Raw genomic sequence first — 23,512 nt, forward strand, 5'->3', positions numbered from 1 at the left:
ATGACTTTTGAGACCTCAAAGCCTACCCATGCCCCCGGGGGGTACACTTCCTCCAGCAAAGCCACATCTCCTCAGCCTCCCAAAACAGTGCCACCAACTGGAGACTACGGTGATATTTTATTTGTGCTGAAATGTGATTTTATTTATATGTTAATAAATAAAGTTGCCTGGGGGTCAGAGCTAATAGCAAGCCATAGCAGAAGTCTGGCAGTGGTGGCACACGCCCTTAATCCCAATCACATGACAAGCAGATCTCTGTGTGTTCAAAGATATAGCCAGCATGGAGACACACACCTTTAATCTCAATATCAACCATAGAGTTCTGGAGGTCTGTATAGACAGGCAGTGATGAGGAGGTCATGTGATTGGGTTTACAACCAATGAGAAGGCAGAACAGAAAGTCAATAAAAAGACAGATACACAAGAAGTAGGTCTCTTTGTGGGGGGGGGGAGACAGCGAGGGATGAGAAGGTGGTCTTGGTCTCAGCTCTTGGCTGCTGCTCTGACCTCTTGGGCTTTTAACTCTGCATTTGGCTCTGTATGTCTTATTTAATAAAACCGTTCAGAATTACATCTACAGGGGACCAAGTATGGAAATGCCTGAGAAAGTGGGGGGCATCTCATTCAAACAGCTTTGCTATGTTAATGAAATCACTCAGTAGGTACAAACACCCCTGTGGGAGTTGTTGTAGTGAACTTCACTTTCATTTCTGTAGGGTGCAGATCTAACTGTGGAGTGCTGCATCCATATATGACAAGTGTGTGTTGAACTGAGGAACCACCACAAACTGTTTCCCAAAGTACTGTGTCAATTGACATGCCCATTAGCAATGCGTGGAAATTCTAGATGGTCACCCCCAACCTAGTACTTGGTATGGTTAATGTGCTAGATAGTTTTTGTCAACCAGGCACAAACTAGGGCCACCTGGGAGGATGGAACCTCAGTTAAAATTGCCTCCATCAAATTGACCTGTGACATGTCTGTGTGGCATTTTCTTGGTTGCTGTGAATGGGTTCGGCCCACTGTGGGTGGTGCGATCCCTGGGCAGGTGGTCTTGGGTTATAAGGAAGCAGGCTGAGTTAGTCACGAGGACAAGGCTGGTAGACAGTTTTCTTCCAGGGAAAGCCTTGGCTCTTGTCTGAATCACTGTCCCAACTTCCTGCAACAACAGGCTGTGGCTGGGCCGTGTAGACTTTCCTTTCCTGCCCCAAGTTGCTTTGGGCCGGGGTATTCATCACAGACTGGAAACAAAGCAGGGAGGGAGCCTTTTTCATTTCGCGGATGCATGTGGTTCCTCACTGTGGCTCTAAACGGCTTCTCTCTGATGGCTGATGATGCTGAGTAACTTGTCACACGAGTGCATGTCCTCTGTCAACCTTGGCCCAAGTGTTTTCTCTAATCTTTCACCTATTCTTTTAATGACTTACATATGTTCCTGTCATTAGATTTGAGAGCTCTTTACATATAGTCTAGATGCAACTTCATACATCCCCAAGGACTCTCCTCACTCTGTGGCTTGGGTATTAATTCCTTAGTGATGTCTTTTGATGAGGGTAGGGTTTTTTTTTTTTAATTTGATGACAACCAACCTGTCAAATTTTTCTTTGATGGATTAAGCTTGGATTTTTTTTATCTAAGAATTTTTACCTAAGCAAAAGATTGTCTCCTACATTTTCTTCTAGAAGTTTTATGATTTTATGTTTTAAATTGGGGCCTATATACCCAAGAGCTTCTGTGGGTCTTTGTTTTCATGGTGTAAGGTATGGATGAAGTCCTTTTAATTTTCACAGACAGGTCTGTAATAATTCTGTCATCTTTATTGACAAACTATCCTTTCTCCTCAGCATGACCTTTGTCAAATAAATGTTCATGAAATGAACTGTAGCTTTATTTCCAGACTTATTGGTTCCATCAAGCTACCTGTCTACCCTTATATGATTACCATGATGTTCATGTGCCAGCCAGATGGCTCAGCAGGTAAAGGCTCTTTGCTACCAAGAAAGAACTGACTCCTGCAAGTTGTCCTTGTGGTATATAGCCAAATACCACCATGCTGTGTACATGCCCAGACACACACACACACATACACACACACACCAACCAATTTTAAGGAATTTTAAAGAAAAGTTATTGAAATTGTTTAGCAAGGTTGCAGAATTTAAGATCAATAAAAAAAGCCTACTGTGTTTCTGTATTTCAGCAACGAACAATTGGAAAGTAATAGTAGGAGTTACCAGTTACAATATTTCACAAAGACAAACTCCTCAGGAGCAAGTCTGTCAAAAGACATTCAAGATGTGCACACTGAAAATATAGAATATCGGCCAGGCAGTGATGGTGAACACCTTTAATCCCAGCATTTGGGAGGGAGAGGCAGGCAGATAGATCTCTGTGAGTTTGAGCCCAGCCTGGTCTACAGAGTGAGTTCTAGGACAGCCAGGGCTACACAGAGAAACCCTCTCTGAACAAACAAAACAACACACACACACACACACACACACAAAGAAAAGGAAGGAAGGAAGGAAGGAAGGAAGGAAGGAAGGAAAAAGAAAAAAGAAAAAAGAAAATACAGAACATGGATGGGAGAAACTCCAGAGACAAGTATGCTGCTGTATCCTGTTCATGCCTGAAGACTCAATATTGTTAAGGTCTCTACTCTCAAATGTATCTATTACTCAATACGACCCTGACCAAAACCCCAGGGTGTCTTCTGTAGACATCAATTGGCTGAATGTGAGATTCATGTGTAAATGCAAAGCCCTGGAAAAAGAGCAAAACTGGAGGGCTCCCATGATGTGACGTCAGGACTAATTATAAAGTCAGTGTTTTATTCCTAAAGTCATACATTTCGTTTCCAAGAATATTTTTATTCCTTGAAGAGTAGCCATCTGAGCAGCTGTTGTTAATGATCTGAAGTCACTACCTTCTTGCTCTTTTTTAGAATGCAACTGAGTTTTTATTCAGCTTAGTTTTGCTTTTCTCCTTTTTTAAATTATAGAATGGGCCTGGGTTGTCCGGTGATGTTTAAGAGGAGAGATGGCTCAGCGGTTAAGAACATTGGCTGCTCTTCCAGAGGTCCTGAGTTCAATTCCCAGCATCCACATGGTGGCTCACAACCATCCATAGTGGGATCTGATGCCCTCTTCTGGCCTGTAGGGATGCATGCAGACAGAACACTACACAAATAAATAAATAAATCTTAAAGGAGGAGGAGAAAAAGACAGGAGCTAGGGAGAAAGACCAAAAGTAAAATGTTTACTGTGCTAGCAAGATGACCCCAGTCTGGATCCCCACCATCCACACAAAAGCCAGGTGCACTGGGGTGAAGACAAGACAATGTGGGGAAGGTGCAGTGGGGGGGGGAGGACACACGTTCAGTGACAGAGCCTGTCTCAAAATAAATAAGGTGGAGGGGGACTGGAGAGATGGCTCAATAGTTAAGTACTTGCTGCTCTTGCAGAGGACCCAGTTTGGTTTCCAACACCTGTAAAGAGGCTCATAACCACGGGTAACTCAACTACAAGTGGAACTGACGCCCTCTTGTGGTCTCCACAGGCACTGCATGCACATCTACACAGGCAGACAAAACATTCACACATAAAATAAAACTAAATACATCTTTACGTTGGAGAGAAACTAAGGAAGACACCTGATGTTGACCTCTGACCCTTTACATGCATGTGCACACACATGCATATGCACCTACCTACACGAACACAGAAATGTGGGGGAAAAAAAAACTCACAAAGGAATCAGCTACACAATCGAAACAGATTATGCATGTGTGTAATAAATATTATTTAGAACAGTCATTATGTTTAGATGTATTTTAAATCTGTAGAGTAATTTCCCAACTATTTTCTTCCTGGACCAATCCTGAGAGCCCTTCAAGAATGCCATCTTCACCTTGATTTACAGAAAAGGCAGGGAATTTAGGGAGCAAATAAGAGTTCTGGGGGTTCTACTCAACCCGGAAACAACCGTTTAATCAGTCACTTGCCCGTCCCTTTTATAACCACAGCTATCTGGCTCCATTTTCAGGCAGAGAGGTTGCCTTACATAACTCTGTCATTTTATTGACAAAGAAACTGAGGCTGAGTGAGAGGGAGTGGCCTGTCCAAGGTCTCAAAGATAAGATTAGAAATCTCAGTGACATCGGGACAAGAGCCAAGCTCTTCCAACTGGAGGCAGGATTTCAGGCGTGTATGTGCTTGGCCCCGGAGCACAGCGGAGGCAAGGGGTGGGAGGGTGAGAGTCGCGGAGAGCCCTTTACAGCCCGGTGTAACTCCACACGAGATCTCCATACAGCCAGAGACAACAGAAGAGCAGTACACCTGTGCCTGCCTCTCTTTCTGTTCCTTGGATGTAAATATATCCACAGGTGCACAAACAAGGCACAGGGCCGTGAAGCCAGGTGCTTGCTTACCACAAACAGAAGCCTCGTAACTATGGTGACCTCTTCCTGCCCACAGCCTCCGGTTTGATGCCGGCCGGAGTAGCCAGAAACACAGCATGGCCCCAGGGCACTGAGACAAAAGAGCACAGGATAATTTCCTAGGAAATGACAGAACAAGTGACTTGAAGTGTGTAACTCAGTACAGACCCTGGGGCAGGAAAGGGGAAAGCCCTGTGCTCAGGTTTCAAGTATGACATCAGAGTATCCATCCCCACTCAACTTCCTGGAGTGAGAGGGCAGTCGGTCCAGAAACCCAGAGGATGAGTCCAGAAGCCAGAAACCCTGGAGGAAATCAAGTTTTTTTTCTTTCTTTTTTTGGTGTGTGTGTGATGTATGTCAGTATGGACATGTGTGCATGCAGGTGCATACACAAGTGAGTGCACAATGTGTGTTCCAACATGTGAATGCCAGAAGACATAGGGTGTCTTTCTCAGTCACTCTCACCTTGTTTTTGAGACAAAATCACAGAATCTGGAGCTCACCTGTTACACTGCACTGACCACCAATCTTCAGTGACCTACCCATCTCCTTCCCATCCAGCTGTGGGTGCTGACGATCCAAAGTCAGACACCTTTACCAAATGGAAATCACATGTTCTGTTATTTTAAGCTCACTGGTCCTTGAGACCAGAGCTCATCAAAACAAACAGCAAATAAAAACTTTATTTATAAGAGACCAAAAAAATGTATTTTATTTGCTGAAATATTCCGTTAGGTAGGAAACCAACCTTGGCTGAAAGCTAAATGCTGAACCAACAAAACTTTTCAAATCGACTAAAGGGTCCTCTCACTGAGAGGCTCCCTCTTCCGGTTCCCAGCACATACAGACCCATCACCAGGGTATAGTCTCTCTGAGGTCCATACTATCCCTGGTTCCGGGACGAGCAAACTAAAGCAAGAATTTGCCATTGCTAGCTCAGGGCATAATCCCTGTTAGAAAGAAAGCAACTAAAAAGTGACTTTATGGTTAGTAACAACAAAAATCTAGCTGTAGAGACAATTTTACCATTGAGAAACCAGAAAAGAATGTCCCTATTAGGTCATTTAAATAATGCAAGCCTGGTCCAGAGAGCATCCTTAACAAATGCCATAGAAGAAACAGGAACTGGCCAGGTAGTGGTGGTGCATGCCTTTAATCCCAGAAGCAGGCCTGGTCTACAGATTGAGTTCCAGGACAGCCAGGACTGGACTGTTATATAGAAAAACCTTGTCTCGGAAGACCAAAAGAAGAAGGAAGGAGGGAGGGAAGGAGAGAGGGAGGAAGGGGGGAAGGAAGAAGGAAATAAAGGAAGGGAGGGAGGAAGAGAGGGGGAGAGAGAGAGGGAGAGAGAAGCTGGCCAGGACATCAAGCTGACCATGGTCCTGCACCAGAGATGTGGCCTGTAAAACCCAGACTTCCCCCAGAGTCAAATGTCAACCAATTAGGACTGCCCTCATTTGCATGGCAGGTGGTGGGGTTGAGGATGGCTCTCAAACCAAAGCCACCAACCACTGCAGCTAACTAACTGGCCAAGGCAGGAGGTTCTTCTGCTACTGTCCTTATCTGTACGTGGCTTCACCACAGTATACTCGGTAAACTTGCCATTTTCTATTCTGGTGAGCTGGGTGAATTCTTTCACTGCCTGTGGTGATACATTGTGTCCCCCCAATATATTGTGCACCTTAATAAACTTATCTGGGGTCAGAGGACAGAACAGCCGCTAGATAGACACAGAGGCCAGAAAATGGTGGCACACACACCTTTAATCCTAGCATTCTGAAGGTGGAGATCCATCCGGATCTCTGTGAGTTCAAAGCCACACTGGAAACAGCCAGGCATGGTGACACACACCTTTAATTCCAGGAAGTGATGGCAAGAAGCAGAGAGGTATATAAGGCGTGAGGACCAGGAACTAGAAACTGGCTAAGCTTTTAGGCTTTTAGCAGCAGTTCAGCTGAGATCCATTTGAATGAGAACCCAGAGGCTTCCAGTCTGAGGAAACAAGATCGGCTGAGAAGTTGGTGAGGGAAGGTTAGTTGTGGCTGGTTCTGTCTCTCTGAGCATTCACCTCAATACTTGGCTCCAGGTTTGTTTTGATTAATAAGACCTTTTAAGATTCCTGCTACACCTGCCTGTCAATTCTCACACTATACAAGATCCAAAGTCATTCCATCCAAATCATGGGAGGAGAGAAATAAACCTCCAGACTCACACATTCTAAGTTGGGTGTGACCTTCTGGGAAGACAGGGGTAATCATGGAAGCCTGAAGAGGTTACTCAGACTCTCAGGGAGGGTGAAGGGCAGTCCCATGATAAGTACAAACCTTTGTCTGCTGCTGGAGATCAAGGTCAAGGGGCAGAGATGATTTCATCTTCTGGGGACACAGGTGTGTGGCTCAGACCTGAGACTAAGACAAGGGTGGCTGGACACATTAGCCATGGCTAGCTGTCACTGATGTGTGGCAGACAGTCTTCACTTACATGATCAGTGACTCAGTGTAGCCCTCAACACGTGGGACAGATCTCATCGATGATGTGGCCACCACTGGGCCGTGGTGAGAACTGTAAAATATCCCTCCAGCTCTTCCAGCAAGTAATGGAAATGCAATGGCCATGACTGAGCACGAAGGTGGTCGCCACCGCAGGAAGACAGTCTATAGCTCTGAAGACATCTGCCGCTCAAGGATGACCCACCCAGTATAACCTTGCCAGCCGGTTCTGGACATCCTCGCCAGAGTCTCCAGAAACGTCAAAGAGCCAGAGGCCACCTCAGACAACAGAGTGGAAAATGAACCCTGAATCAAACCGGTGTCTGTGTCTGGACCAGAGGAGCTGAACCTGGGGCACATGGGCAGCTCTGCGTATACAACAGAGGCGGAGTCGGAGAGAGGCCAGAGGCCAGGATGCTGATTACTGGCATATCATTTTATTACACTCACTTTATTGCACTCCAAAGACAGGGTGTAGCTTGCAAACTGGAGGGAAGGCCACCTGCACTGTGGCACCAGTTTTACAGCATTTACATTTCCTAGCAAGAGTGTTCTTTTCTTTTCTTTTTTTAGTTTATTTAACTTTATTTTATGTGCATTGGTGTAACTCCACTGGAACTGGAATTACAGACAGTTGTAAGCTTTCATGTGGGTGCTGGGAATTGAACCTCGGTCCTCTGGAAGAACAGCCAGTGCTATATAACTGCCGAGCCATCTATCCAGCCCAGCAAGAGTGTTCTTAATTAAGTGGGTACATTGGTTTTTGGTTGTTTGGTTTTTAACATTTAAAGGAATACAGGGAAAACATTAACTTTCATACAGACTGAGAAACCAAGAATCTACAGGGGTCATTCTAGGTTTTGCAGGGCCTGAACCCAGCCCAAGTATCCCTCAGGGCTTTCCTGCCAGAGGGGCCCTGTTGAGAGGACTTTCTCCAGTGAGCCAGCAGGCACCATTCAACTCAGCCACCTGCAAGATCCCATTATCAGAGGCTTCACCCAACAAGCCACCACCACAGTCCAGAACCCGGAACAAACTCTAATCTGAAGAGGATCTTTGAGCCACAAGAGACTGGAAGAGAAAACACACACAAAAACCTCCCACGCAGCCATCAGCCACAGCATTTAAACAAACAAAAAGCCTACAGGCGCCTTCGGTCCCTGTGGAACACACCAGCCAACCCTTCCCCAGACTTGTCTAGTAAGACGTGATCTAGAACTCGCAGAGCTCATTCAGTGTCTGGATTCCCCTGCCTCTCTCCCAGTCTCTAGACCCTGGAGTATTGGGCAGGGGCAGGGCCCGGGATCTGGAAAGGTTTTAACAAGTGCCAGGGTCACCTTCAGGCAGCTGAGACTTGAGAAACTCCACCTACCCTTTCCAGTTTCCAGGCAGTCAGGCTCACCCACTTCTCATCACTAGGGAAGAAGGCAGCCTGGTTAACCAGCTCCAGCCAGTCCATTTCAAACCGCCGAGAAACAAGGTTCCTGTGGTGTGGGTTGGCTATACTTCCTGCCATGGGGACCCTCCCATAATGGCTAAGGCATCTTCCCCAAATTCCCTTGGGCTGCCAGAAGCACACAATCCGCATTCACCCAGCCAGCCTCAGGCCTAGACACATGGGGGGGGGGGGGCTCCACAAACCCTTGCACCGTTTTCCCACACCACCCTCCCTTGCTCTCTGACCCAGTCACTGGCCTCAACTGTCCTATCAGACATGAATTCTGGGAAATGAGTGGATGCAGAATTTTTGTCTGTAAGGAAACCACAGTCCATCAAGAACAGAACACCAACAGGCCAGTAGCCCTCATTGAATAAAGTAAACCGAAAGTCTCCATACCCGATTTGATCATAAGGGAAAGTCCCCAGGACCTACCTGGCTTCCACAACACACAGAAATAAGACTCTCTGCCAGGGAACAGCAGGCTCCTCCTGTGACTGTCCTATGCCTCCCCTCTAAACTGAGGCCCAAGGTTGCTGCCAGCACAGCCTGGGGACAGAAGCCACACATCCCAGCCACAAGACACCTTTCTTCCCAGAAGAGAAGGAACACTGTGAAGAGGGTTCTCTGACATAAATCTATCTCCTTTTTTGTGAGGTGGAGTGGGTGTGACCTATATCGGGACTCTGGGCTGAGCCCCCTAAGCCCTTGGGGCAAATACTTTTCATTGGGCCTCAGTCTCCCTCTCTTAAAACTGGGTTAATGACCCCTTAGAGGTCATAATTAGCTAATTCCTGCTAATGACAGGGCCTCTCTACTGTGTCCCTTTGATTTTTAGTTCCCCACCCACCATGCATCCATCTGTCCAGAGCAGACTCGACAGGCCCAGAACAGACCAAGCTCAGGCGTGGCGACAGGCACTCCATCAAGGCCAGCCCACAGAACAAGGCTGGAGCCACAGAACCAGAGAGGCCTCTTCTCCACCCCTCCCCCTCACATCCTCCATCCTCAGTCCACCCAGACTTATCACTTGACTCTTTGATTTGGGGGTGGGGGGAAGGGATAAGGTGGTGGCCCAACCACCATCCTCTCTGCCCAGAGTCCCCAAGTACAACAGCACAACCTGGCTGACCCACCTACCCCCAACACACACACACACACACACACACACACACACACACACACACACACACACACACACACACACGCACACACACACCAACAACAGAAATTAGAGGTGTGGTGAGCATTTCCTGACTTCTTCTCATTCATTTCTTGACTTTTCACTGACTCTACATTCCAATTTCACAGACTAGTGTGTTTTCCATTATTGCAATTTTTGTTGAGATAATTTAGATTTCTACAAAATTGTGAGAAATAATGAGACGCTTTCTAGGCTCTGCCTGTGATAGGCAGCACTTCAAAAAGTCTGACTAGTGTGACTTTGATCCAATCACAGATTCCCTGTCTGACTTGCACACACGTGTGTCTTTCCATGTGCTCTACCATGGGGGGGGGGGGGGTAGGTTCCCACATCCACGATGGACAAGCCTGTGTGCTGCCCCAACATGATGGTCCCTCCCGTTGTCTCTTTTGGGGGGCTGGGGGAGTTAAGACAGGATCTCCCCACATAGTCCCAGCTGTCCTGGCACTCACTGTGTAGACCAGGCTGGCCTGGTCTCACAAAGATCTGCCTATCTCTGCTTCCTGAGTGCCAGCATTAAAGGTGTGTGCCACTACACCCAGCTCATTGTCTTTAGGAACCACACTTGCCTTCTTTCCATCCCCCAAACTCTTCAGTCCCTCGGCCACTAGTCTGTTTAAGCTTCAACAATGAATAACTTTTAAAACGGTATCTAAATACACAATGTGTAGGGTTTAGGGAATATTGCCCCCCCCCCTTTTTCACCACTCGAAGTTCCCTAGAGAATCATTCAAGGCATTGCTCCTACCAATAGATCAGTGACATTCTTTTCCGTGATTGAGGAATAACCCATGATATATAGATACCACAATTCGTTTGTGTCTTGGGAGGCCCTCGGATCTGCAGACAAAACCCCCAAGCCTCCACAAATTGGTGAGATTCTGAAACACCTGCTCTGTGGCTCCCAGGCCCCTAATTAAGCTGCAGATCTAAGGATAGGTTCGTGTGAAAGGCCTCAGCAGGCAGAGTCCATAATTACAAGCCAGACTCTCGGGAGGTGGCAGCAGAAAGCTCGGAGGGCCTGTGGAGCTCCAGCCTTGGAGAGGGATGGACTTGAGGCCACATCCTCGCTCCCCAGCTCTCAGAGCCATTGCTTCTGCAGGAAATCTCATTCTCACCGGACACCAACAGAAAAAGTCTATGCGGTCTGTGATCAGTTTCGGAAAGACCCCTTCACTATCAGCACTGTACATGTTTTTGCTCTGCCTTCTCTAGCTAACCATGCTTGATTCCTCCAATCAGTCAAACGGAATACTTCCCAGACCTCTGGCCACCTGGTGCAACCTCATCATTAGTCATATTCCTGTGAACATGATCTACACTCAACAGCACAAGAGATCTGACCCAGTGGGTTCCACGGGTTGCCGGTGGTCAGGAACAGCCCTCAGCCTTATTGCTGCATTTCCATTAATCATACCAAGAACAGATTCAGGTAGCTCACCCAAACCATCAAAGGGAAGAAGGAGGGGAAGAAGGAATCACACAGATACTAAGGGGAAACTTGGGTGATACGCCAAATGTCCTTTCAAAGAGTCGGTAATTCACAAAGGACAACAACAAAGACAGACTGGAAGAGGGGTCATCTCCATCTGGACAAGCCATTCATCCCCATGCACAGAAGACTAATTCCAGGTTTCCCTGGATGCCAAAATCTGTGGGTCTCCAGATGCAGTCACTTACATAAAACAAACACTGTTTGCACAGAACTTCTGCACATCCTTCTGTACTCTTCATCCATCTCTAAATGATGTAAATATATGTAACGTGATGGCGTGTTATATGTTTCAGAGAATAAAGGCAAGGAAAGCCTACATGGGTATATGTTTTTCTTTCAAATATTTTCAATCAGTGGTTGGTTAGATCTGCAGAACAGATATGGAGGGTTATGGCTAATTCCTGCCCTTTACAACCCGTCAGATTCTCTCTGAGAACTCTGGGACAGACCCCTTCCTTGACTCTCAACATGATGGGGAAGCAAGGGAGACAGGCTATGTTTTAGCTCTACAATTCTAGCACAGATTAAGATATTTAATAAGGCCAGGCGGTGGAGGCGCACACCTTTAATCCCGGCACTTGGGAGGCAGAGGCAGGCAGATCTCGGTGAGTTCGAGGCCAGCCTGGTCTACAGAGTGAGTTCCAGGACAACCAGGACTACACAAGGAAATCCTGTCTCAACAACCCCCTCCTCCCCGCACTGCCCCACCAAAAAGAAAGAAAAAAAGATATTTAATAAAGGCCAGTGAAATGGGTCAGTGGGTAAAGACACTTGTTGCCAAGCCTGACAACCTGAGTTCAATGCCTGGGACCCACATCGTAGAAAGAGAATTGACTCCTGTAAATTGTCCTCTGACCGCCACGGTACCTTTACCCCAAAAATAGTAAAACATTTTAAAAGACAAATCTTTGGGCCTTGTGAGGGCACCAGCAACCAAAGCACTATTACTGGATTAAAACCTTGGGGAACAAGGGGCTGCAGAGACAGCCCAGCAGTTGGGAGCACTGGCCGCTCTTCCAGAGGATCTGGGTTCGATTCCCAGCACCCACAGCAGCTCACAACTGTCTGCAACTCCAGTTCCAGGGGTCCGACACCCTCACACAGAAATAAATGCAGGCAGAACACCAATGAACATAAAATTTAAAAAAATTTAAAATTATAAAGTGTTTGAATTAAGTTGTGACAGCCAAGTCTTTGCCTGAAGAATGGAACTAATTAAGATTCCACTTGGGGAAGAATAAGTATACACATATCAACTAATACCCCAATTCTTCTGTGAAGAGATGACTTAGGAGATAATGAGCACCAGCTGTCAGCCAGCTTTCTGTGACTGTCATGAAATACCTCAGATAATCAACTTATAAAGAGGAAAGATTCAACAGGATCCACAGTTGTGGAGATTTCGGTCCATGACCCCTTGGGCCTGTGGTAACCATCACTGCAACAGCATACAGCACAGCAAAATGCTCACCTCACGGTAGGAAGAGACCAGTGTCCCACACTCCCCTCAGAGGGGTGCCCGATGATCTGAAGACTTCCTAACTACCTCCCAATAGACTCGCCCTGGGAACCAAGTCTTTCAACATGCAGGCCTTTGGAGGACACCAACAACTAACTACAGCACTATCAACAGGATCAAGGGCTGGAGAGATGGCTCAGGGGGGAGGTGTGCTTGCACACGCCTGCTGAGGACCCAAGTCCAGCTCCAGCCCCCACATCAGGCGGCTCCAGGGGATCTGATGCCCTCTTCTGCCTCTGAGGACACCTGAACATGTGTATTTATACACACAGTGATGCACACACATACACATAAATGAAAACAATTTATAATTTTTAAATCATTACCTTGGGAACAGATTCTTAAAAAAGAAATTCACTTTCTAATCTGAATCTATATGAATTCTATACTGCTTGACTTCAAACCCCTCTCCTATCTTTTGTAATCACAAAACAAACAAACAAACAAACAAACAAACAAAAACCTTGAGAGAGCACTTTGGATGGAGGTAGAGGCAGAGACAGGCCAGTCTCTGTGAGTTCAAGGCCAGCCTGGTCTACATAATGAGGTCCAGGACAACCAGAGCTATATAGTAAGACTGTCTTGAAAAAACCAGACAGAGAGAGAGAAAAAAAAAAACAAAAACGCATAAACAACAGCATATTGCTACAGCACTTCCCTCTCATTTAAAAATACTGGGTATTGTGTCTGGAGAGATGGCTCAGTGGTTAAGAGCACTGGCTGTTCTTCTAGAGGTCTTGGGTTCAATTCCTATTACCCACATGGCAGTTCACAAACTGCCTGTAACTCTTCCTCCAAGAGATCTAACACCCTCACACAGACATACCTGCATGCAAAACACCATTCATGCAAAACACCAACAAAGTAAAAAATAAATATCATTTAAAAAGAAATTCTGGCTATCTGGGTTGACCATATTTTCTCTGAACATATATCACAACTTCTTAGCCTTTTAATAATATTTTAATTTTTGATTTTATTTGTGTGTGTGTGTGTGTGTGTGTGTGTGTGTGTGTGTGTGTGTGTGTGGTGTACCTGAGCCATGGCGCAGGTGTGGCAGTCAGGGACAACTTTGGGAGTCAGTTCTCTCTTATTTCAGCAGGATCTTTCTTATTTTCTGCTATGTGATGATGTACTGCAGGTTAGCTGGCCCTCTAGCTTCAAGGAATTTTTTCTAACTCCACCTTCTGTATCACAGGAGGAGTGTTAGGATTACAGACATGAGCCACTGCATGAAGCTTTTGTGAGTTTCAGGAATAAAACTCTGACCATCAGGCTTGTTTGGCAAGTGCTTTTTACCTGCTGAGTGGCTCACTGGTCCTTATAATATTCTTTAATAGATGTAAAGAAATATGGTCTGGGAAGCAAACAAAAACCCCTGCTTTAGATTTGGGACAGCCACATGACAAAGGACATCCCTGGCCTGTGGTAAGATCACTGTCACCTCAAAACTCTGGATGTTACTGGGGTGGAGTAGACTCCTCACCCTGAGCCACGGAGGGAGGCAGCTTCTGGTTCCACCAGGGAGAATGGTGCCGCGTGGGTGGCTTTTCCTCCAGACCCAGATGGACACGTTCTGTTTCGGCAATCCATCCAGAGGGCTAGCTCGCACCTTCTGACTCATCCTGAAACCATCAGTGGCATCGGCCTTTCCCTCCCAGGCTAGTGTCATGTACAGAAGCCAAGGGGCGAATGTCCCAAGTCTGAATGTCCCATCTGAATTGTTACTAAAGAGGAAGTGACCAGGAGGAAATGAGGAACAGCCCGAAGGTCACCATCCAGAGGGACCCTCTGTAGCACAGATGTACAGATGTTCAGTCATTCACAAGTCATTCACAAACCGATCCAACCATGAGCCCCCCCCCCCCCCCCCGGACCTCCGTGGTGCCCGGAGGACAGGATCGCTACTCTGCCTTCGCCAGACTAACGGCTCGAGCACAACAAACAAGATCAAATTCGTGAACCAAGTGAGGAATGGAACCAAAGGAAATGCACTGATCTGACTTGTCAGCCTGTGTTGGGTGAATAGCTTTTCCATTTAAAATTGCACCATGATTTTTAATTTTGCACATAATAAATGAACATGCAATGTACATTTTGTTGACAGCCGTGTGGAAGTCAATATCTACAGTGCTCCTAGTCTCCCGGCTACTCAGCCCATCAAAAGGCAAACCAGACAGGTTTGGAGAGAGACAACTTGGGTGCGCTTGTGGTGGCGCCTGGTGATCAGCACTTCTTTTTTTTTTTTATGTGCTCACAACACCCTAATGATGTGTTCTGGGATTTGCTGGGGATCTGCATCAATCACCCCTGTCTTTGGAACACAATTTTATAATAGCATTGTGGTGAAGCTCCTGGGCTTTGAAGTCACACAGATCAAGGTCTGACATCTTGCTCTACCTCCCACTGCCTTTGGGCAGTTTACACAAGGCCTTTGAGCCTCAGAGTTTTCATCTGTAAACTCTGCTTGTAGTCTCTCCACATCGACGCTGTGGGGAGTCAGGCAACGGACTGAAGTGCACATATTTAGGCAAGGGCAGAAAGGGATCCTCCACCTTTCCTCCATCCCCACCTTGATAACATTGTACCTCAGCATCAGCGGCAGGGACCACAGTCAGAGATCTGAGATTCTGACCAGTTAGACAACAGTCACAAAACTTCCAGAGGAAACCTGTTGTATCACTAAGTTCAGCCAGAATGGGCAAAATAGGAAGATGCGCACCCCAGAGGGATGTTCAGTACGGACCTGCTGCTAGAAAAGTTGTCAATAAGGACCAGAGTGTTGCTCAGAGGCAGGACAGTTGCCCCACAAGCACAAAGCCCTGGATTTATTCTCTGGCACTGCAAGCAACTACTAGCAAATAGAAATTATAACACGAACTGCTAAACGGTCTTATTAATTAAAAAACAAACAAACCCGCAGCTAGATATTGGGGTGAAAGCTGAAAGACCAGAGAAGCAGAACAAGCCCCAGCCAACCTCACCTCGCCAGCTCCTCAGCCGATACCGTTTCCAGGAATCCTCAGACTGAAAGCCTCTGAGTCCTCACCCCTGAGGGTCTCAGTTGAACTGCTGCATAGTTCCTGTCTCCTCATGCTTTATGTATCATTCGCCACCCAGCCATGCCATTTTTTTTTTTGTAGAGGAGAGAGAGGTCACGTGGTCCCTTCCTCCTTTTATTTATTCATTTATTTACTTTTATCCTGGCTTGATCACACTCCGGAATTGAACCCAGTTCCTCTGGAACATCAGTCAGTGCTCTTAATCACTGAGCCACCTCTAGTGGCTAGCTCTGTCCTCTGATCCCCAGATAAGTTTATTAGGGTACACAAATATATCACCACAAGAAATATTTGGTAAATAATTAAATAACTGTATCTGTAGGGAACAGGCACTGACATTTGTTTATCTCTAGTTTTAATGACTATTTCCGTTGTGGTATATACTATAAGTAATTTAGAGATGACCTGAAGTACACGGGCATGTGTTTGGATTATATGTGAACAGTCAAACTCCACAAAACAAAGACTATCACATACAACAGTATCTATACAGCTCCAGTAAGTGGCAGGCTACATATACCATTCAGCTTGTACAATCAACGTTTGCACACTGACCAGACCACCTAATGACAAAGTTCTCAGACTGTCTCCCCACAGTGAATCCAGTCATGGATATGTAATGCCACCTTGCCTAAGGTACTTGAGCACTTCAGATTCTGGGATCCATAGAGTGCTGGAAGCAATCTGTCTTGGATACAGAGGGACACTGTGACCTCTGAGAGGATAGCATGGGCTCCCAAGGACTAGCAGCAACAGCTAGTGCCCCCGATGACCCAGCCCTGTGGTCATCATAGAGAAACAGATTATCTTTAAGACCTGGACTCTCTGGGGACTCTGTCCTGTTCTTCCTCCCATTTCAAGAAGAATTAGGAGAGAAAAGCCAAGAGCCGGGGCAGGACCACCACTAGAGAGCACATAGACACCAGGGGAACTCCAGGACCACAGCATTCTGAGGCTACCGTCCACAGAGACCAGGTTGAGGGAGGGTGCAAGGCTGCTTCTCCTTCCTTAGTCCGTGACAACACCTTAGCCACAGATGGCCCTAAACAAACCCACTGGGAACAGGAGACTCAGTCACACACAAGCAACTCTCAAAGGACAGTGGCCCCCTCTGCCTCCGTTTTCCAGATTCCTAAATGAGGGTGGCAATCTCAGACATTCCTATGACCCAAGGTGGGACCGCTAATGCCCCCTAGAGAAAACAGCCTTCCTTCCTCTCCACTGCCAGCACCTGTTCCCCACCCACGCGACACTCCAAGACTCAGTTCTCGCTGCCTCCTCTGTTCTCTCCCTCAACCAGCACCCAGCACTTAGGAGAACAAAGAAAGGTCTCTATAGGTGCATTTTACCTGGTGAGAGACAAAAAGGATCTGATGGAAATAGGGTGAGCAGGCCATTCATGTTCTTCTCAAAAAGGATCTTTTTCGTAGAAGCTAGGGGGCGGGGTTGGCAAATGAGAGAGCTCAGGAAGATGGCCTATATCTGGGGGTGTGGCCACAGCACACCCTCTGGAGTGCATTGCCCAGTGTCCAGCCGGGTATCTCAGCACTTCCACAAAGTCAGGAACCCATTTAAAGTGGAGGCTCTCCTGCTTTGCATCCCCCAAATAAATCATCTTCCCAGTGGTCTCAGGGACTTTTAAACTCAAAAACACCTATTGTTTGATCTGAAACCACTGCAGATTTACAAGGGTTTCCTATGCAAAGTATTCCTGTGAATCTTAGCAACAAACCTGGGTCATACATGCCATCCCATTTCATAGCCTGGAAAACTGAGTTTAACAGGGACAGGATAACATCTCACACCACCTGGCTACACAGTGGCAGCCCTGGGCTTTGGTTCCACGTTGTCCGTCCCATCCCGGTGCCCCCCCCCCCCCCCCCGCACGTCACCATATCACAGATGCCTGCAGTTCAATTCATCTGCCCTGGCAATTCCAGCTTGGGCTAAACAGATGCCTTTCTTTTTTCTCCCTCTCCCCCCAAGACAGGGTTTCTCTGTGTAGTAACTCACTGTGTAGACCAGGCTGCCTGCCTCTGCCTCCCAAGTGCTGGGATTAAAGGCATGTGCCAGTACCACCCAGTGACTAAATGCCCACTCTGTGCTTGTCGGTACTACCCACAGTGGCCCTGAAGGCAGGGACTGTGATTTGGATCCTTCTCAATACCAGGCACGTGCTTGGTCATTGGGTACTCTGTAAATACCTGTTATGCAAATGCGTGACTGAATGAATGGGTGAATGTTTGACCAATTAACAAATAGATGACTCTAAATATTCAGGGTTGGAAGGTCTAGCTCCCAGACACCTGATTTTGACCCACAGCATCTAGGTTCCCAATCTGTCTCTCTGTAGTTATGGAACACTGAGTCTCACCTAAGGAAATCATTACTGATCATATATGCATTATGTCAGGGCAACTTCACAGCCATCATCAAACATTCAACATGGACTTAGCTGTTCAGTGAGACCAACTTCTCCATTCTCATTAGTGGCCATAACATCTGGCATCCGCACACCTGCTCACACCCGGGCAGGGCACACACAGTCCCAATATACATGCAACAGGGCAAACAACGCAGCGGAGTAACTCCTACCCTCCACTGGCGCCGTGAGGGAGATCAGGCACCAGCAAAATCAGTCTTGGGAAGGAGGCGATCAAGAAACAAAGAACCCAAAAGCTGTGGTAGTGTTTGCCCTGGGACCCAGCATGACCTGAGCCAGACTCTGTGACAAGAACTACCCAAGAAACAACAGCCATAAAAACCGGTCAGAAAATGTGCCAAGGAGGATCTGCAGAACCCAACTGTAAAGGGGCACTGCTGAGTGATGCCAGGGAGGCACAATCAAGGCTGCAGTGGGAGGCATACTTCAAGACTTCCTGGAGATGTGAAAGTGAGCTGTGACTACTCTCTTGCAGACACACTGCCTCGTGATAAACTTTGTGTGTATCTCTTCACATGTCCCGCAAGACTGTAAGTTCCTTAAAGGAATCAATCACATCATATTGGTCTCTGAGAGCCCCCTAGGGTAGTGAATGCCTAGCCTGGCATGGCTGGAAAAAAAGAGTAAATCATTTACGAGAAAGAAACCGGCAGAAATGAAGTAGGAGGAACCCAAGGGGTGGAGAAGAAATGAGTGAGGACTTAGGGGGAAGACAGGGTAGAGTTCCTGGTGAATAGTAATCCAGCAGAAGCCCAGGGACCAGAGAGGTGAGCCCCCACCCTGCCTCCAGTTGGGAAGGAACTTTGTGCCCACCCCCGGGGGGGGGGGAGAGGACGGGTAGCCCGAAGAGGAGACTGAATTCAGCCCCCAGAGGACCCACTTTCACTATCAGCAACAGTCTTTGAAAGGGAAATCAGGTAGAGCAAACTTGGAAGCGGGAGAAAAACAGTCCAGAAACGAAACACCACACAGCAGACTACCTGCCGCGGAAGTTGGAGCCCCAAGCAGGCAATTACGAAGGATTCACAAACATCCCAATTACAGAAAGGAAGAGAAGGCTGCGGCGGCGGCGGCAGGTGGCTGATGCCAGAATGCATCTCCCAGCGGGGCTGAAGCACAGGCTACAGGGACTGCGGCCACAAGGGACGTAAAAGCGGAGGCAGCAGGCCCCCCAGACCTGGGCTTCTGCAGGTCACTGCAGACAGGGTGCCTGAGTGCATGTGTCGGAAGGGGAAGCTGGGCTCCAGGAAACGGCCTCTGCCAGAGCAACAAGCCTCGCTCACCAGTCTCTCGCTGCAGTTCAGGAAATACCTGGCTGCTAGTTCCACCAGAGCACTGGCCCCCCACCCCACCCCGTGTGTGTCCTTCAGTGAGGTGACTAACGCTCTCCCTCACTCTGTGTACGGTAAAGTGTAATGCTTTTGAGGTCTTCCAAGGGACTTCTCCACGCTTCTGCTTCCTGCTTTGGTATCTTCCCAAAAGTCTCAAGACAGAGCCTTCCTCACCACTGTCCAGACAGCCACCTGCTCAAGGGCCAACAAGCCCTCAGCTGCACGCTCTGTGTGGACAAAATTCTGTCCTGAGATTACCGGTACAAAAGTTCCAAAGCGCCGTTTTGACCAGGAAGACTAAAGTGAGTTTCTGCAGAGGCCAAAGGCAGACAAGGTTTCTCCAGTCCACGGATATGTCCTTGCCATAGCCCAGATCACCCACTCAGAGCATTGATAACCCAGAACAATGGGGACCCCACGGAGGTCCTCTTTTCAAGCCAGGGAGAGGGCAGGAGGCAGGAGGAGCGCCCCGATGCCTCCGGGCCCTGGGGCTTCCCGCCTCCTCGGTGGCCCGCGCAAGGCTGATCTGGGGCCGAGGTCCGGCCAGCCCCGCCCTGCTACCAGCGGCCAGGCACCCACCGAACAGGAAATTCCACCTGTGCGCCCAAGCCCGGGCCACCTACGGGCTGTAGAGCGGAGCTCGGGCGAAACCGAGAGCCGCGCGCTGGTGCGGGTGCGCGAGGATCCGAACTGTGGACGCCCGGCCCCGGGTCCCCGGCCCTTGCCCACCTCTATCCGGGAGCTGTACTTGAGTCCCGCGCCGAAGTCCTTCGAGCCCCCTCCGGCCTTGCGGCCCCGATTGTTCCCCATGGTCTCGGCGGCCCGATCACCAGTCTCACACGCGTGGTCTCTGCGGGTAGCCGACTACCATGGCCCGCCGGGCGCTGGGGACACGAGGGATGCGGGGCGCCAAGGGTGGTACGGGCCGAGTTCCGGGGCAGGCCCAGCGCGCCCAGCCGGCGGCGGCGGAGGCTCCCGTTCTCATCCTTCCTCCCCGCGCAGGTAGTTTCAGGGTGTGGCCTCTCCGATCGGCCCGCCCCGCCAGCCAGCCAGCATCCGCGCCCCGTACACCTGTTGCGGCGGGCCCCGCCTTCCGCCATGGCCCCCAGGAAGCTCCTCCCCTCCGGCCAGAACCCCGAAAAGGAACAGCCTGAAGTTCTGGCGATTTCCTCTTTCTCACAGGTGGCTCTTTTTCCTGGAGCCCAGCCCTTCCTCGCCGCCCTTTGTTACTGACCATCTCTCCACCATCCCCTTACGCAATTTTCATCTCTCTCCCCTGGATCTTTCCCTACAATCCATTATCTTCCCAGAGATGCCTGTATCCCTCCAAAACCGGAGCCAGCTGCTGCAAGACCCGGCCTTCCCTGTGTGCCATGTTCCAGGGACGCAAGGCCCTTCCTCCTCCTGGGGACAGAGGCAGCCTCTTCGCTGTGGGAGGCCCTGACAGTGGCCTGTGCCCAGGGAAATGATAGTAGGTCCTCAGAGTCATCCTCCAACTGTTTGCGGCATCACATACTGACTGTAGATCCCTCTTGAAAAGCGCCTTTCCTGTATTTTCGTAATCCTTTCAGACCTCTAGACTCCAAGGATCCCAACATTCGCTCGTCAACCTCCTCCCTTTTTTTCTACACTCCGTTTAATGATCTGTAGTAGTTGTTGTTACGTTTGTGTGTTAGAGAACAACTTGCAAGACGGACTCGGATGTCTCCTGCCACCGTGTGGGTTCTAGGGATGGGAGGTTAGGCTTGGCAGAAAGATCTCTTATTGGCTGAGTCAGCCTCCAGGCCCCTACTTTCTTCTTGACAATTCACCTCTGATAAGAAAACCTGCCTTCCCAGAATAGACATCAGCCATGCTTGCTCTACTTTAGCCACTGCCTGAGTATTTCTCCACTGGTACTCTGTGGTCTTGCGTTGTGAACCGAAACTGCTGCGCTTGCAGTATGCGCTGGACACTTCCCTACGCTTTGGGAAAGGAGAGTGAACAAAACTGAAACCCCTGCTTTGAAATCAACAATCTCAAGTTTCCACCCAGAACTCACCCATCTTCTTAAAATTATATAATCTGCGTGAATCTGTGTCCCTCAGCAGCTGCAATGAGCAGAGTCCCCTGCTGATGTAGTCTGGATATAAGTGTGACATCACACCAATGAGAGCTGGTGGTTGTGTCTACTGACATAGACCTGTCTATCCTATCTTTCTTTTCTTTTCTTTTTTTCCCTGAGACAGGGTTTCTCTGTGTAGCCCTGATTGTCCTGGAACTCGCTCTGTAGACCAGGCTGGCCTTGAACTCACAGAGATCCGCCTGCCTCTGCCTCCTGAGCACTAGGATTAAAGGCATGCACCACCATGACGGCTCAGCCTGTCCTATCTTGATGGACAGACAAGTTCCACCATGAGACTCTTCTTTCCCTATGAGCCAGAACTGGGTCTGTCTGCAACTCTGTCTTACTGGCCCAAATCCTCCAAGTGTGCGTATGTCAATTTAATGCACAGGAAAACAAATCTGCTGTCCTACTGCCTACAAAGCATTCTGAAGCCAAATGGAAGATATGGAAAACTAACTCCCTGCTTTGGATTACGACGGGCACAACACCCTTTAATTAGTGAATGACTGAAAGTCAGCCAGATGGGAGGCAGCAAAGACTCAAAGGTAGTCACTGTACTGAACCTGCTACTCTGTTGTGAAAGGAATGACTCACATTCTCTCCCATGTTCCTAGAGTTTCATCCTTTATCTCAGAGAGCTAAATGTGCATCTTCTCTGTGAAAGGCACCCCCATGGCCACCTGAATGTAAGGCAATGGCACAAATTGCAAATCCAGAGGAAGAGTCATCTTCCTGTGTTATGCACCCCCATGTGCATATCTATGACATCTCCATGACCTCCAACAGGACAGAGCAAACTTTATGCTAACATCTTAAATCTGTTTGGTTTAATCCTTATAAAGTATATATAAGCTGGGTGTGGTGGCACACAGGGCCAGCCTTGTCTACACAGTGAGTTCCAAGCCAGCCAGGTTACATAGGGAGACCCCATCTCAACAAATAAAATAAAATAAAAATATACATGTTAAGTATTTTTGTCTCTAAATTGTCAATGAAGAACCCCAAGAACAGCCAGTCTAAAACCCCAAACACGGGTGTAGCTCAGTGATACAGTAGCTATCATATGAGTGTTAATGCATTGGATACCCAACATTACACACCACACCACACCACACACACACACACACACACACACACACACACACACACACACACACGAACGTGCAGACCCTGTCACCCCTCACTATAACTCACAACCATTTAGCCAGCCTTTATTATGTGTGCTACCACGTCCCTCCATATCCTGGATTGGCTTACTCCAAGGCTACTATAACATCTCTCCCCGGATTTCTGAGCACGGTGCCTGCTGGGAAAGTTCAGTTCACATTCCTAGGACCCTCCAAGGGTTTCTCCAACTTATCCATGTCTTCAGGGCAAGTCACTTGGTGGACATATGTGGGCCTGACTCTGGCTGAACCACCTGCTTAAGCTGGTGATGATATAGGAAGATAGAACCAAGGCATGGAGATCGAGCTCAAGCTTAGAGTCACCAAGACTCTGTTACTGGTTAAGACAATAGGACCAGGAGGGATGCTCCTTCAAGAAAGAGGAAAAACCTGAAGCAGTAAAAGGTATAGGAGAGATATAAAATGAACAGATAACTCAGAATGAGGACCCTTCAGTCATGTCTTTATGTCTCCTCTAAGAAGGGTCAACTTGTTATCACTCTTACCTGTGGAAGTTGCTTTGTGTGGTATGAATGCACTTTTTAAGCACCAATGGTAACTCTGTCCCCACGCTAACTCTGTCTGTTCCTTTCCTGACCCCTGGCTGTGACAAACCACTCCATTTGTCTTCAGCATTCCCCCTTGCTCACCATAACCACTTTGCCTACTCGTGGTGAGACCCAAGTTCACCTGGCACATCAGATCTGTGACATTTTCCCCAGGCACAACCAAGCTCTTCTTCCTGAAATTGCTGCACACCTTATTTTATATATATCTTCCTGCTATACATAAGGACTCTCAAATGCTGTTGCAAAACAGAAT

At 48.0% G+C, this 23,512-nt stretch overlaps 1 protein-coding gene across 1 annotated transcript in view; it reads right to left on the minus strand.

Annotated features, from left to right (window-relative positions):
- St14 (ST14 transmembrane serine protease matriptase) overlaps nucleotides 1-20,474 on the minus strand; it is a 45,156-nt gene extending 24,682 nt beyond the window's left edge. Inside the window, exon 1 of the mRNA XM_036193067.1 lies at nucleotides 20,147-20,474. Within this exon, the coding sequence (XP_036048960.1) occupies nucleotides 20,147-20,227 (81 nt within the window). The 5' untranslated portion in view covers nucleotides 20,228-20,474. The remainder of the gene's footprint in view (nucleotides 1-20,146) is intronic.
- Nucleotides 20,475-23,512: the final 3,038 nt, after the last annotated feature.

The sequence above is a fragment of the Onychomys torridus genome, chromosome 7 (genome assembly GCF_903995425.1).
Source record: "Onychomys torridus chromosome 7, mOncTor1.1, whole genome shotgun sequence".
Taxonomy (NCBI): domain Eukaryota; kingdom Metazoa; phylum Chordata; class Mammalia; order Rodentia; family Cricetidae; genus Onychomys; species Onychomys torridus.